Source organism: Schistocerca piceifrons, chromosome 1, assembly GCF_021461385.2.
Source record: "Schistocerca piceifrons isolate TAMUIC-IGC-003096 chromosome 1, iqSchPice1.1, whole genome shotgun sequence".
NCBI classification, from domain to species: Eukaryota; Metazoa; Arthropoda; class Insecta; order Orthoptera; family Acrididae; genus Schistocerca; species Schistocerca piceifrons.
Genome location: NC_060138.1, coordinates 980,592,779 through 980,608,374, shown reverse-complemented (window position 1 = coordinate 980,608,374; position 15,596 = coordinate 980,592,779). Strand labels below are relative to the sequence as shown.

Below are 15,596 nucleotides of genomic sequence, written 5' to 3'. Positions count from 1 at the left end.
TAGTACGCTACTTCTTTGCGGAGAATCCAGAAGGAATGAGAACAGTTGACTTGTACGTAAAAAAGGCATCTCGGCAGATGATGTCCAACAAGAAAAACAGTGTGCAATGTTTTCAATCGAAGCGCCGCCTGGAATCCTGCACTGGCTGCAGTTAAATTGAACCATAAGAAAGAACAACTTCTGATTCGTGACAAGATGCACACTATGTGCAAAATAATGTTATTGGATGGAGAGAATTTAAAATGTCACGATATCGTAGCGTATGGAATAATATTGAAGGAGTCTCTTCAGTCTATCCATAAGTTCTTGCACTAGAGCCTGTATATGTGAATTTCAGTGGACGGTGATCATTTCGCACACTTACACCGGCTGTAATACACACGCAAGGAATCGACAAATGGTGCCGCTGATGGTAGCTTCTTTTAATAACGTTTCTGATGAAGGTAAAATGGATTTAATAGTTTTTACTCGCATCAACTGCAGATTTAAGTAATAATAGCATGTGAGAACAACCCATAAGAGCGTAATAAATTCCACAACTGACATGGGAAGCAAGTACAGAAGATAAATTTAGAACGTTTTGTGTTATTATTCAAAAACCCAGTAAGAAATTACAATCTCAAAATTACAGTTGCCATTCAACAGACGGCGTGCAGTGTAATTCCACAGAATATGAAACTCAGAACAAACCATAAATTCCTGTAAAAATGCCGGCCGGGGTGGCCGTGCGGTTCTAGGCGCTACAGTCTGGAGCCGAGCGACCGCTACGGTCGCAGGTTCGAATCCTGCCTCGGGCATGGATGTGTGTGATGTCCTTAGGTTAGTTAGGTTTAATTAGTTCTAAGTTCTAGGCGACTGACGACCTCAGAAGTTAAGTCGCATAGTGCTCAGAGCCATTTGAACCTGTAATAACGTTAAATAAGTGGGAGGTTAACGTGCTTCATGACCTGCACTCACAGATGAATAAACGAAACACAAATATCGAAACTTGAACAAGGAACAAAGCCTCTCTCTTTAAGCAATTGGTCTTAGCCTTGGGTACAAAAGAATGCATAAAACAGAAAATCCGACAACCGAGTATTGGCGAAGCTGCACTTGCTAGCAACGGTTTCCCCATAAATTCCAATGCATTGCAGCATGTAAATGACCGTCGAAATAGAACATGACACAAATTGTCTTGTAAGGACTAGCAGCGCCCTCCCGATGCGCGTAGTGTCGGCAACTCTTGAAGCATGACAAACCACAATAGCATGCAGAGGCAGAGAGTGCGGGACACAGTATTCCTTTATCCTTGCAGTCTACATGGGCATCCTTCTTGCGATCTCTCAGGTGTTGACAGCTGATGGGTCAGTCAGCTGTTCCTCCAAAGTAAAGTGTACATGCATATCTCCACGAGTCAGGCAAAGATTGTAGCATGCTTTAGTAAAATGCAGGAGTCTAGGTTAAGATGCCTACTGTTATGATGACGGAGCGTGGAGTGCACTGAAGAAGGCTGGTCGGTACCCTGGGCACTAATGATATATTGGCGGAACAACAGTTTTTTATGTTATAGTCGTCCGTTCTTCTCCGTGTCGGTGCCCCAGGCCAACGACTGCGGTCTCGGAGCGGGCTGACGCTGCCCCAGCAACCTTCAAATGGTTGAAATGGCTCTGAGCACTATGGGACTCAACTGCTGTGGTCATCAGTCCCCTAGAACTTAGAACTACTTAAACCTAACTAACCTAAGGACATCACCCACATCCATGCCCGAGGCAGGATTCGAACCTGCGACCGTAGCGGTCACGCGGTTCCAGACTGAAGCGCCTAGAACCGCACGGCCACACTGGCCGGCCCAACCTTCAGAGGGCGTCGCCCCGGCTGCACCCGATAACGTAACTACGGAGTCGGACTGGTGGCAGATCTCGCTGGCGGCCGGCGTATCTCGTACGGGAGGCGTTGCTGCTAGTGACAGCGACTACGTATGACCAGAACAGTCTATTGGACATCTAAAGGGTGTTCCTGAGTAATCTCTTAGCAGCTCCGCACAGTGTAGAGAGGAACAACAGCATAACCCTTTCGCCAAGGAAAGCCACGGATGTTGATGACTGCTTACCAGTCGGGGCAGCAACGCTTAACACGCCTCTCGATTACTGCAACATATTCGCAGTGCACCAAAGAGCATAATTTGGACTCAGCAAGGCAAAGGTAGAAGTCTCCATGTCTTCGCGAGCTTAACAGCTCACAGCGCCCAAGTGTGGCAGACTGGACAGACAGCCGTTTCGAAGGTGGAAGTCTTCTTGACAAATGGAAGTACCGCGTCACATGTTCGGCCTCACTGTTGGTGTAATGCAACATGATTCTCTGAAGGCTCAGAAGCCCCAGCCACGCAATTATGTTGTTCCTGGCTGGCGTTGAGCGAATGTGACCTATTTCCCTGAATCAATCAACAGTCTTCACTACCCCTTTATTTCGCAGAATGGTTTTCATGACTTGAGCTTGTTACCTTTCCACCATATCAGCAGGCGGATAGATGTTCCTGTAAAAGTCTCATCAGTATGCTGTCGGAATGATGTTCTGTCTTCTCCTCGGTGAGGCAATGTTGGCGAGTCTGCGATTCGGGCCTCTCGCCCACATGAGACGAGCACTACCTCTCGGGTCTGCTGTACTGTTCGCAATGCCGACTTTCTGGCTGCTTGTTACTCTGATGGCAACACGGGGCGTTGGGCTGGCATGCCTTTGCATAGTGCTGGCCGGAGAAGACTTTGAGAGGATTTTGCATTTTCCCATAATACGTTTCTGTCATGCAACAATAGAGTTTCTTTGCACTAACTAGCGACGCACAGCTTGCATAAGAATGAATGTTTCGAAAGATATTGTTTAACACACGACCTTCAGAGTGTGATTATTAACATTTTTAAAGTTGACTTTTCCCCACTATTCTGTTTTTCCAAATATACTTACTTACAAGGGAACCTCCCCATCGCACCCCCCTCAGATTTAGTTATAACTTGGCACAGTGGATAGGCCTTGATAAACTGAACACAGATCAATTGAGAAAACAGGAAGAAGTTGTGTGGAACTGCGAAAAAATAAGCAAAATATACAAACTGAGTAGTCCATGGGCGACATAGGCAACATCAAGGAGGACCTGAGCTCAGGAGTGCTGTGGTCCCGTGGTAGCGTGAGCAGCTGTAGAAGTAAACCACCTTCACAATTCTTTATTATTCCAATCTCGTATAGCGCGCGGAAAGAATGAACACCTATATATTTCCGTACGGGCTCTGATTTCCCTTATTTTATGGTGGTGATCGTTCCTCCCTATGTAGGTCGGTGTCAACAAAATATTTTCGCATTCGGAGGAGAAAGTTGGTGACTGGAATTTCGTGAGAAGATTCCGTCGCAACGAAAAACGCCATTCTTTTAATGATGTCCAGTCCAAATCCTGTATCATTTCTGTGACACTCTCTTCCACATTTCGCGATAATGCAAAACGTGCTGCCTTTCTTTGAACTTTTTCGATGTACTCCGTCAGTCCTATCTGGTAAGGATCCCACACCGCGCAGCATTATTCTAAAAGAGGACGGACAAGTGTAGTGTAGGCAGTCTCCTTAGGAGGTCTCTTGCATTTTCTAAGTGTCCTGCCAATAAGACGCAGTCTTTGGTTAGCCTTCCCCACAACGTTTTCTATGTGTTCCTTCCAATTTAAGTTGTTCATAATTGTAATATCTAGGTGTTTAGTTGAATTTACGGCTTTCAGTTTAGACTGATATATCATGTAACTGAAGTTTAACGGGTTCCTTTTAGCACTCGTGTGGATGACCTCACACTTTTCGTTATTTAAGGTCAACTGTCACTTTTCGCACCATTCCGATATTTCTTCTAAATCGTTTTGCAGTTTGCTTTGATCTTCTGATGACTTCATTGGTCGATAAACGATAGCGTCATCTGGAAACAACCGAAGACGGCTGCTCAGATTGTCTCCCAGATCGTTTATATATATAAGGAGCAGCAAAGGGCCTATAACACTACCTTGCGGAACGCCTGAAATCACTTCTGTTTTACTGGATTACTTTCCGTCAGTTACTACGAATTGTGACATCTCTGACAAGAAATCACAAATCCAGTCACATAACTGAGACGATATTGCATAAGCATGCAATTTCACTACGAGCCGCTTGTGTCGTACAGTGTCAAAAGCCTTCTGGTGCCGGTTTTGGAAAGCGCCATTTCGCCACGCACTGTATACTTCAACCACCGCTGCACGTGGTTAGTTTACAAACTTAGCCGTTGCGGAAATGCTTCCATCCTTGACCGAGAAACCAATTATCACCTCCTTTTGGATGTCAGATAAATTGCTTTGTTTCCGCCTTACAACGACTCCACTGTTTTCCGCGTCCCCCCCCCCCCCCCCCCCCTCCACGCGACACGCTTGATATACCCTCCACTGCTTGTGCTGCTACCTGCCGTCTGTTAGAGGTTATTGCACGTTGACGTCGAACGTGGACTGTGGTCACATAGTCTCTTGACCGTCTACCACTATAAAAAAGGAACTATTCGTCGTGTAGTGGTGATTTTTTCACAATTCATTTTAGTGCAAACAGAATTACGGTATCTTAAATGTTTCAAGAAATATCTCAGGTGAATAGCTTAGCTGTATGACGTGGTATATCTTATCTTCACATGGACTGCCAAGTGCATTTCCTTATAGTTCATAATCGCCCAGTATACTGTATATGTGTAATGGTAGGAGGCGAAATTTTAAAACAAATCAGTAGAGAATGTGTGGTGTGTAAACTATGGCTAATAAAATAGTAGTGTAGCCACAAAACCACAAGTAACATTATTACGCCGGCCGCTGTGGCCGAGCGGTTCTAGGCTCTTCAGTCCGAAACCGCACTGCTGCTGCGGTCGCAGATTCGAATCCTGCCTCGGGCATAGATGTGTGTGTGATGTCCTTAGGTTAGTTAGGTTTAAACAGTTCCAAGTCTAGGGGACTGATGACCTCAGATGTTAAGTCTCATAGTGCTCAGGGCCATTTGAACCATTTGAACAGCACTACCCATCAGTGTTTTCGAAACACTGTAAGTAACTATTTAAACATGTTACTTCTAGTAATAGCGTTTTATGAACTACGTTAAGCGGAAAATGGATATAAAAATACACTGAAGGAACGTATCGCAGGAAACGACTGATGTATCATAACAGAGCAGAAACTATAGTCTCTTAATGTACAACTGAATGATGCGCTTGAGGGATTCTAGTCCGTCTTCTATTAAAAATAGAGCAATACTCAGGAAAAAAGTCTTATTTTCTGAAAGCATGTCATCGTGAAAAGTGAAAACATTCAGATTTAACCTACTTCCCAAAACAATTAAACAGACACAAAAAAAAACAAGGCACTGTTTCATTGTCGTAGCGGCGTACTTGCGCGCATCGCTTGTCGCCTAATGCAACTTGAAAATCTCCGGAGATTTGAGAATGGGACAGGAAAACATCGCTAATTGCACACTTCTTGGAAAGAGCTCCCCAGCGGCTGAAACAACTGGTGGAGCGTCGGCTAATAGGATTTGGATTAAGCTTCCCCGGCGCCGGACCCTTTAGAAGTGTTTACGTCTAGACTCGGTGGCCCAGACCACTCGACACCAATCACGGATCGACTGGAGCATCGCGCTGTGTTTCGGCTGCCTTTCTGAGGCACTTTAGGGCTGTATTAAGATACTGCCCGCGTTGCGAGCTATTCACTATATTGGAGTCGACTAAAAAGAATATTTTTACGTAATAGGCTCTTTGCATCTTGCTAACGGTGTCGGGTATTAAAATATCCAAGTACATCGCAGTTGCAAGGAATTTTCCAAGTACATTTTTAGTACGTTTATGGCAACTAGTCGGACTTGGTGCTCTAGTGCCTGGAAAGTGAGAGGTTGCATGTTAGAATTCGGAAATTTTCAATCTCTCTTTAATCTGTCCTTCACCTCTCGAGGCGCCAGAAATGAGACGTTGTTCGGATTTCACGTTAAATTGTGGGTCCCATTTCCTCGGTTGGATGTCTAATGTAGATCAGAAACAAGCAAGTCGCCGAAGAGTAGTCCAACTGAAAGTGTTACATCCGGCCCTTCGCCCCACACGAAACTGATTATTATGGGAGATGATGCCAACCGTTTACACTAACTTGAGCGGAAATCATAACACATAAAGAATGACCAGCGTAGAATCAAATTCGAGTCATGAATAAAATAGTGTACCCGTGCAAATGAATAAGACTGCAAACAGTTGGTATTGCTTCAGAAACACCCTTTCCTGTATGACAAGATACGGCAGTGTTACTCCAAACACAACCAACAGCCGTCATATGAAACGGAAACGTGAAAGTAAAGTGCCAGCACGAGTCACAGGGCGTGGATCAGCATGTAACTGAATGTGTACGTAGCATAACAGTTGGTCGCCTGGAAATCATTCTTCTCATAGTCTGACGCTTTGTCTTGTACAACGGTACTGTAGGATATCTGCATCACTGCTGTGGCAATCGTCACACGTGCCAGTCTTGAGCTGTGTACTCGGTGCCCGCTTCGTCCTCACAGAAGTTGTGACCCATTCGTTTCTCACCTCCACACTCCATAAACTCTTCTTCACCGACGGCATAGGCAGAGTCTGGAGATCTTACAGCTACCGCTGGTGGTGCAGTTCGATAATAAACTATGTTAGTTTTCGGTTGCATTCTGTAAACAACATAGACCGTTTTTCGCGTACGACGCAAGCGATCTTTCTGGAGTTGTGCGGTACTTATACTCGGGAGACCGGCTTCGATCGCTGGTGATATGTTGGTCCGTTTCTTGGATTCTGGAAGGTGGTATATCTGTTTATCTGCAGGACACGGAATAGCAGTTGCCTTGGAAAAAGCAGACATAATGGTTCCACCATTTAGCGTGAGATGCTTTTGACTATGGGAGCTGTCGCCGTAGCACTGTCATACAAACATTAATGGAGTGCTTCCTTGCACTGCGCTGTATGAAATAATCTTAGGTCTTTCCGTTAGTCGTTATTTCTCGCTGAAAAAGTTCAATCGAACAATTCGTGCTGCACTGATTGTACACTACACTCCTATTTCCAAACGACTCAGTCAGTTGACGCATTGCCGTTTCTTTGTATGGTTTGAGTATGAGTTTGTGCACGGGGCCGTGAACAGATGCTCGTCACTCAGGATTGGCACATCATTTTTCTCGGTCTTACTTCCCAGGCCGGTCTTGACCACCTATCATAGTCCGAGAAAGGACCGAACCGTCAGGGAGCCTGTCTTCTGGATATTAGTTCGTCGTATGTGAGACACTCAGTATTTGACAACTTCGTTTACATGAGCAATATAATGGTCCATACTCTATTCTATTTTTCTCAGAAACCAAAGTAGACGGTCTTTATAGATTTCTATGCGCTAAGCACAAATATCACAATTAATATTATCCCCTAGCTCAGGGTTACAAGTAAAGTTGGACTTTCCTTTTCACTTATATTCCTACCGCAATCAATAGGATACATGCATTAATTCAACTTGCCAATTTCATTTGCACCGTTTCTTTGCTTTCCCTTTTTGGTTGGTGGGTGTAACATCCAATAAAAATTAGCCGGCATAGAAGTAGTCCACCGTCCTGTGTATCGTTGTGCCATTAGAGAAATGTTCTGGTGGAACCTCTCGCCGTGCTCATTACTGAAAGGACCACAGTTCTCTGGGAACACACAGAGATGCGAATAAAGGAAGTGCATCTTCGGAGTCATTCTGCAGCCAATGACCTTATAAGCAGAAATGAGTTCCTCCACAAGGTCTCTGTAATTTTCGGCTCTACTGTTTCCCAAGAACAATGTTGCCACGTTACGAAAAAGTTCCACATAGGCAGCTGATCAGGAGTCGATTGTGCTCAATGTGTGTGTCCACCAACAGCTGGCGTGTCTGTGGACCAATGAAAATCCCCTTTGCGATCTTATATGTGATGAGACATGCAAAGTTCTTACACAAATACCAAAAAGCTCCTTCATTCCAGTGTACAGCCTTAACAAATGCTGTCATGAGTCCGAGCTTAATGTGTAATGGTAGGCGAAAAATACTGTTCAGATTCACTAGAGGTTCTTTGGCAATATAGTTTTGACCTACACACCAGAGCTATTCGTGGAGGCCATTCCCTCCGAGTGTAGTGTTTTTCCCTTGCACGACTGTCCCAATCAAACAGGTATCAGTAATGCTTACTATAACCCAGTTGCAAACCAAACAGCATCACAATTACTTTGAAATCTCCACATACCAGCCACTCACGCTTATTACAATTAACACATTTTATAACTGATATCAACATGGTATAAGTTTTTAAACTAAAGCAGCATATGCAACAGGGATGGATGGTCCTTCATCACTATTGTGCTTCCAGGTATGTCTTTGAGACGTCTGTTAAGAGTCTCTACTCTCCTGGAGTGTATGTAATGTTCAAGTCTTCCAACAAACCGTCAATGCCACTGCAGAATGTAATGTCGCCTTCAATACTCAAATGATAAGCAAGTTTTTTTTCTGACGATCCCAAAACAGAGACATACGTACTGTATCAGCAAGAAGATTCCACTACTGCAGTCGTAAGGCCACGATTTCAGCTTTATCCTTTGGCAGATCTAAATCCCTAATCATATCACGGTGTTCATACTGTGTAATTTTGTGTGATTCTCCAAATGGCTCTGAGCACTATGGGACTTAACATCTGAGGTCATCAGTCCCCTAGAACTTAGAACTACTTAAACTTCTCTAACCTAAGGACATCACACACATCTATGCCCGAGGCAGGATTCGAACCTGCGACCGTAGCGGTCGCGCGGTTCCAGACTGAAAGCGCCTAGAACAGCTCGGCCACATCGGCCGGCTGTGGTTCTCCAGATGACGATGTGGGTGTTAATGTAGGGTCAGTGTCACTGTCAGGTGACCGAGCGAGGTGGCGCAGTGGTTAGACACTGGACTCGCATGCGGGAGGACGACGGTTCAATCCCGCGTCCGGCAATCCTGATTTAGGTTTTCCGTGATTTCCCTAAATCGCTCCAGGCAGATGCCAGCATGGTTCCTTTCAAAGGGCACGGCCGATTTCCTTCCCCGTCCTTCCCTAATCCGATGAGACCGATGACCTCGCTGTCTGGTCTCCTTCCCCAAACCAACCAACCAACTGTCAGGTGACTGAACTTTTTCGGCTCTACGTGTCGGTTCAGCATCATCGCTATCATTTGTTTCATGATAGTAGATGTGGGGAAAAAGGAAAAGGCAATCCTCGCCATGAGCCACAGGACGAATGACAGATAGGATGTCAGGATATTGAATATTCTTCTTCCTCTCGGAGAACTCCTTTCCTGAAGGGAGGTACAATACGAAAATAGCAATCCGATCCGTTATTTGTGGTTTCACGCCATATAGCAGGCACAACAAACTTCATGGAGAAGTTTTTACCATACATCCGTGCATTCAGTGTAGAGCAACACGAGGTCCAACACATGTGTCGAGCCCATAATTTATCTTGGTTTTCAATTCAACGCCCGAAATACAAGGCGTGTGCTTGTTCACTGCTTTAGTTAATGGTCGACTAACTGAACCACAAATAACAACTACATAAATGTAACAAAATTTATCAGGTTTATTACTACAGGTACATGAAATTTTTGTAAAAACGTACACACGCACAATAACACAACTCTTCTGTTTCAACAATTCAACTCACATACATTCTCTACCAACAGCCGTAACGTTCGTTACAGTAATAAGTGAACTAATGCAGCACAAGAGCACGTAACCATGACAAACGACAATTTAAATCGCCTTTGGTTTCTACAATTGACATTTAAAATCTAGCATTCGCAAATAATTTTCCAGTTAACACTGAGAATATTCCGTTACGAAACTAGTCTATTCTTTGTAAAAACAAACAATTAGATGGTCTATTTAGTTTATCGGATGTACTCTTTGAAGTGTGACGAAGTCTGATGCCAATTAGACATACACTGCATGAGCATATTGAGAGCGAAAAGTACAACGTTTGTAGTTCAAAAGTAGCATGTTTGTCGTAATGGAATAAATTTTTTCTGTTCTCATGCAACATGGCAAGCAACCTGGACAGGTTACATCACGCTAACACCGCCTCTTGCATCGAAAATGATCTCATTTCTGATAAGTTTAAGAACGTACCCCATATCCATCTAAAGCAACTAATTGATGGCTAGATCCCGGTGAGCTACCGAATTGAGGGGGTGTTAATTGCTACATTGTAGTTCCTGTTCCAAATAGGAACTATGAACGTATGCTTGCAGCACTGTGAACATGGCTGTTGTCTTACTGGAATGCGATGTGATGTAGAACAAGTGGCAACATTTTGTCAGAGGGAATTTTGAAATATACATTGCAATTCACGTTCACGACAAGCTCAATTGATGAGCTGAAATCATTGTACGAAAAACGTGCACAAACCATCACAGACCCTCTTTCGGCCTCAACTGCTCCCTCTACACTAGACGCCTCCAGTCGGATACCGTCCAGTTTCTGTGTTCCTTGACCCACTGACGACGTCCAGCTACATGTGGCAACGTACCCTACTACAAAGTTCCATTGCAATCTGTTCCCTTCGCAATGCACGCCAGGAAACTGGTTCAGATCGACCTGCATTCAGCGACAACAGTAATTCCTGCCGTGTTTGAAAGCGATTGCAAACGCGTCACACTCGTCTCCGGTCCTTGTTTGTTCGGATGTGCTTACAACCACGCTACGTCCGCCTTCTTACATGGCACCGAGCGGGATAGCGTAGTGTTTAGCACACTGGTCGCGCAATCAGAAGGACGACGGTTCAAACCCGTGTCCGGCCATCCCGATTTAGGTTTTCCGTGATTTCCCTAAATGGCTTAAGGCAAATGCCGGGATGATTCGTTCGAAAGGGCACAGACGCTTACCTTCTCCATCCCTCCCTAATATGAGTTTATGCTCCGTCTCTAATGATGTCCTTGTCAACAGGGCGTTAAAAACTAACCTCCTCCCCCTCGTTACATGGCTACGAGTGGCCATTATGCGTTGTAGGCAGAATGGACATTTTGCATTGTTCCACCAAAAAAGATGGCGACTTCATCTACCAAAAAATCTGGCGACTTCATCCACTCTGTGTCCTTGGGCTGGTTAAAACACGATAGCTCCTTTGTATCTCTGTCACAGCTGCAAGCCGACCCAAGTTACTGCGATGATGCACTGATTCCATACAACAGACTGCTACATAACGCCACTCCACTGCCGTGACTTACGTCTGTGGATGGTAGTCATGTGACCATCTAGTAGTAGTCTCATATGGGCAGGGGAGGGCTGTCAGCGGCACAATCCGCCGCTCTTCAGCTGAGTGACATGACAGCTAATAGAAGAAAAAATGTTACATGTAAAGGCGATAAAAAAGGACGACATAAAACAGAGTAAGGGGAGATAATGGAGGTAAAAATACACTGACATGGAAACGTTCATGGGGGGAAGATTATAAAAGTCGACATAAAGTAAAAAAAAAACACAGTTGGCGATTCGTAGAGCACAAAAAAAGACACTGAAGTCACATGCACAGGTTAAAAGTTGGCCTCAGTATTAAAAACACTCCAGAATGACACTTTAAACCCACTTTCAGCACACATGATGAAGAATAAAACTGCCAGGTAGGACCTGTCGAGGGAGAGGCCTGAGAGGATGGAAAAGGAGGAGAGAACAAGGGGCCAGGATGAAAAGAGTAGGGGTGTCAGCAGGTGCACCAAGAGGCAGGAGACAGGTGGGGCAGGAGATGAAGAGGGGAGACAAGGCAGGAGGGGTGCAGAGACACTGAAGGGGAGCACAGGAGAGGGAGGGGACATAGGAGGGGAAAGCAGCTCAGGAGAAGGGAGGGGGAGGAGAGCAAGCCCTGAGGAGGACGCAGGAGGAAGGTGGGGTTAGAGTTGGAAGGAAGGGTACATGTCAGGGAGAAGCTCAGCATCCGGGAGGGGTAGATGCTGGAAGTTGCATTGGGAAAGGAGGCAGAGGGTGTCGAGATGGAGACAGGGTGGGACACAACGGGCTGGGGGTGAAGAGGAAGGGGGACACCAGGGGGTGAGGGGTATCGAGGTGGCGGACAATATATAGGGTGCAGATATGTTCAAGGAAAAGGAGAAGGTGTGGGAAGGGGATGAGGTCGTAGAGGATGCACATGGGCAACAGAAGGCGGATGTGGAAGGAGAGGCGGAGTGCATAGCGTTCGAGGATTTGGAGGGCTTTATAGGACTTGGGAGGGGCAAAAAATCCAAGCAACGCTGGCATAACAAAGAATGGGGCAGATCAAGGATTTGTAGATGTGAAGGATGGTGGAAGGATGCAGACCCCATGTCTGGCTGGACAGGAGTTTCAGGAGTCGGAGTCTGTTGTGAGCATTGCGTTGGATGGTAAGGTGGCGGTCGAGGGTAAGGTCGCTCCAAAACGACCAGAAATCTCTTGTAAGAGTGTGACTAACACTTTGTCCAGTGAGCTTGTTTAGTGTGGCTGAGCGTCTGATGAACATAGTTTTCTTGGTTACCAATAAAGCGTATTTCAAGAAAAGTAAATCTAGGGGCCTACCTTTGAAAAAGCGGATGTAGCAGCGGTAGGCGAGGAAGTTGTGGAAAGTCTGCCCATTGGAGGCGCACACGGGGTCCGGTGTGGCGTTGCGCGCCGCCTCCAGGCAGATGGCGTCGCTGTTCGCTTGCACAGACCACCGGCTCGGCTGCAGTAGCGATGCCGCACCTACCAACGGAGACAGGCAAAGTGTGACAATTGTACCGGTTGCGTATGTGTGGAGAGTACTCGATAAAGAGGGTATTGGCAGTATTAAGACATTTTTAAACGTTTTAATTTCACAGAAAGAGCATATGATAAGCGAAACTGAGCAGTTCAAATTTCTAGGTGTTCAGATAGATAGTAAATTGGAAAGCCCACGTTCAGAATCTTCTTCAAAGACTTAATGTTGCCATTTTTACTATTCGAACGGTATCTGAAGTAAGTGATTGTTCGATGCGAAAATTAGTCTACTTTGCTTATTCTCATTCGCTTATGTCGTATGGTATTATATTTTGGTGTAACTCTTCCCATTATAAAAAGGATATTTTTGGCTCAGAAACGGGCGGTTCTGGCAGTAAATGGTGTAAGTTCGCGAACCGCTTGTCGACCCCTGTTCGCTAGTCTGGGTATTTTGACATTGGCTTCCCAATATATATATTCAAAATCAAATGTGTGTGAAATCTTATGGGACTTAACTGCTAAGGTCATCAGTCCCTAAGCTTACACACTACTTAACCTAAATTATCTTAAGGACAAACACACACACCCATGCCCGAGGGAGGGCTCGAACCTCCGCCGGGACCAGCCGCACAGTCCATGACTGCAGCGTCCTAGACCGCTCGGCTAATCCCGCGTGGCAATATATATATTCTTCACGGTCGTTTCTTGTTAACAATATCAGCTTATTCCAGAATAAGCAGCTTTCACTCAGTTAATACTGGGCAGAAATTCAACCTGCGGCCGGCCGAAGTGGCCGCGCGGTTCTGGCGCTGCAGTCTGGAACCGCGAGACCGTTACGGTCGCAGGTTCGAATCCTGCCTCGGGCATGGATGTGTGTGATGTCCTTAGGTTAGTTAGGTTTAACTAGTTCTAAGTTCTAGGGGACTAATGACCTCAGCAGTTGAGTCCCATAGTGCTCAGAGCCATTTCAACCTGCGTTTGGATCAGACTTCCTTAACTCTTGTGCAGAGAGGTGTGCAGTATACTGTTGCACCCATTTTCAATAAGCAACCACAAGAATTCAGAACTCTTAGCAGTAATCCAAGCGCCTTCGAACAGAAACTTAAGAGATTCATCATGGGTCACTCCTTCTATTCTGTTGAGGAGTTCCTTGAAAAATTAAGCTCATTCTTACATTAAAATTTTGATAGCATTTACTTAAACTTATGACTTAACTCTTTTTTTGGGTTCATAAACATTTTATTTTTATCTGTTATTCCCTTTATGTTGTAATTTCATGTACTGACCTTGGAGATTTGCTACTCAATTTGGTCTTACGGAACTTGACGTGCAAATAAATAAATAAATGATGAAAGAGTTTTCTGGATGCTCTACTTTTTGGGTCTTCGGCGCCGACTTTAGAATAGACGGAGACACTTTCTAACGGTATGAGGATTAAACTTAAATATGATGTCTAACGTAACCTCCTATTATAATAACATTTACGAAATGTGTGTTGCTTGAGTTAATTACAGTGATCCAAGTACCCCGATACACATCAGTAGTATGAAATTGATAATTACTTGTCAGGACAGGCAGACCCGTCATTATAAAAGAAGGTGGGATCTGGCGGGTTGTTAGTATAGAAGCAGTAACAGCAGACTGAGTCGGTCAGAGGACCTCAGTGGCTTCGAACATAGACTAATCACTGGATGTCACCTGACTAGTAGATCCGTCAGAGATATTTAAATCCTTCTGAAGCTGCCAACAGCGACTGCTGTTGATGTGACGGTGACTCGGAAACATGAAGGGAAAACCGCAGCCAAACTAAAACCATACGGACCTCACGTACTGACCATCTAGCATTGCTGAGAGCGGTTGTAAAAAATCGCATGAAATCAGCGGATGAACTCAATCGTGAGTTCCAAAGTGCAGCCAGCAGTCGAACAAGTACAATGACTGCGTAGGGAGTTACAAATAATGGAGCACGATGACAGAGCAGCACCTCATAAGCCACACATCGTTGTAGTAAATGCTGAGCGACGCTTGAGGTGGTGCTAAGAACGATGCCACTGGACAGTGGATGAGTGGGGAGGAGAACAACGATAGCGTGAAACCCAGCTCGCCCTGTTTGTCCACGAGATCCAGAAAGCAGTAGATGCCGACGCCCAGGTCGATGCCATGTTCCTTGACCTACAGAAAGCGTTCGATACAGTTCCGCACCGCCATCTAATGAAAAAAAAAAACACACACACACAGAATCGTACTGAATACCAGACCAGTGGTGTGATTGGCTTGAATATTCTCTAGCAAACAGAACACAGCATGTCACTCTCGAAGAGCGGACATCTTCAGACGTAAAAGTAAATCCGAGCTGACCCAAAAGGAGTGTTGTAGCACCATTACTTTTCACAATTTACATAAATGACCTAGCTGTTAATGTTGAAAGCTTCATGGAGTTTTTGCAGATGGTGCTGTTGTACACAGAGAAGTCGCAACGCCCGGAAATTGGACCGAAGAAGACCTGCAGAGAATTGGCGCTTGGCACGTAAACAATTGAAATATATTGGGCGTAAAGAGGCAGACGGACCTGTTATTGTCAGATTAGCCGATTGCAGAACAATCCCTGAAAGTAGTCACACCCATAAAATATCTAGGAGCGATTTAAAGTGGAAGACCACAAAGAATAAATCGTCGGTAAGACGAACTGAGGTTCACTGGAATAATCTTCAGGATATGCAGCCCATCCACGAAGGAGGTAGCTTACACAATTCTAGTTTGACCAACACTTGAATATTACTCGCTAGTGTGAGATCCTTACTAGACAGGATTGTCAGAGGTAATAAAGAAGACGCAAAGAAGAGCAGCG

The 15,596-nt window shown here is 45.1% G+C and overlaps 1 protein-coding gene across 1 annotated transcript in view; it reads right to left on the bottom strand.

Moving 5' to 3' along the window:
• The window catches only part of LOC124776944 (serine protease inhibitor dipetalogastin-like), a 382,087-nt gene that overhangs the window by 207,798 nt on the left and 158,693 nt on the right, over window positions 1-15,596 (bottom strand). Inside the window, exon 2 of the mRNA XM_047252169.1 lies at window positions 12,590-12,754. Within this exon, the coding sequence (XP_047108125.1) occupies window positions 12,590-12,754 (165 nt within the window). The remainder of the gene's footprint in view (window positions 1-12,589; window positions 12,755-15,596) is intronic.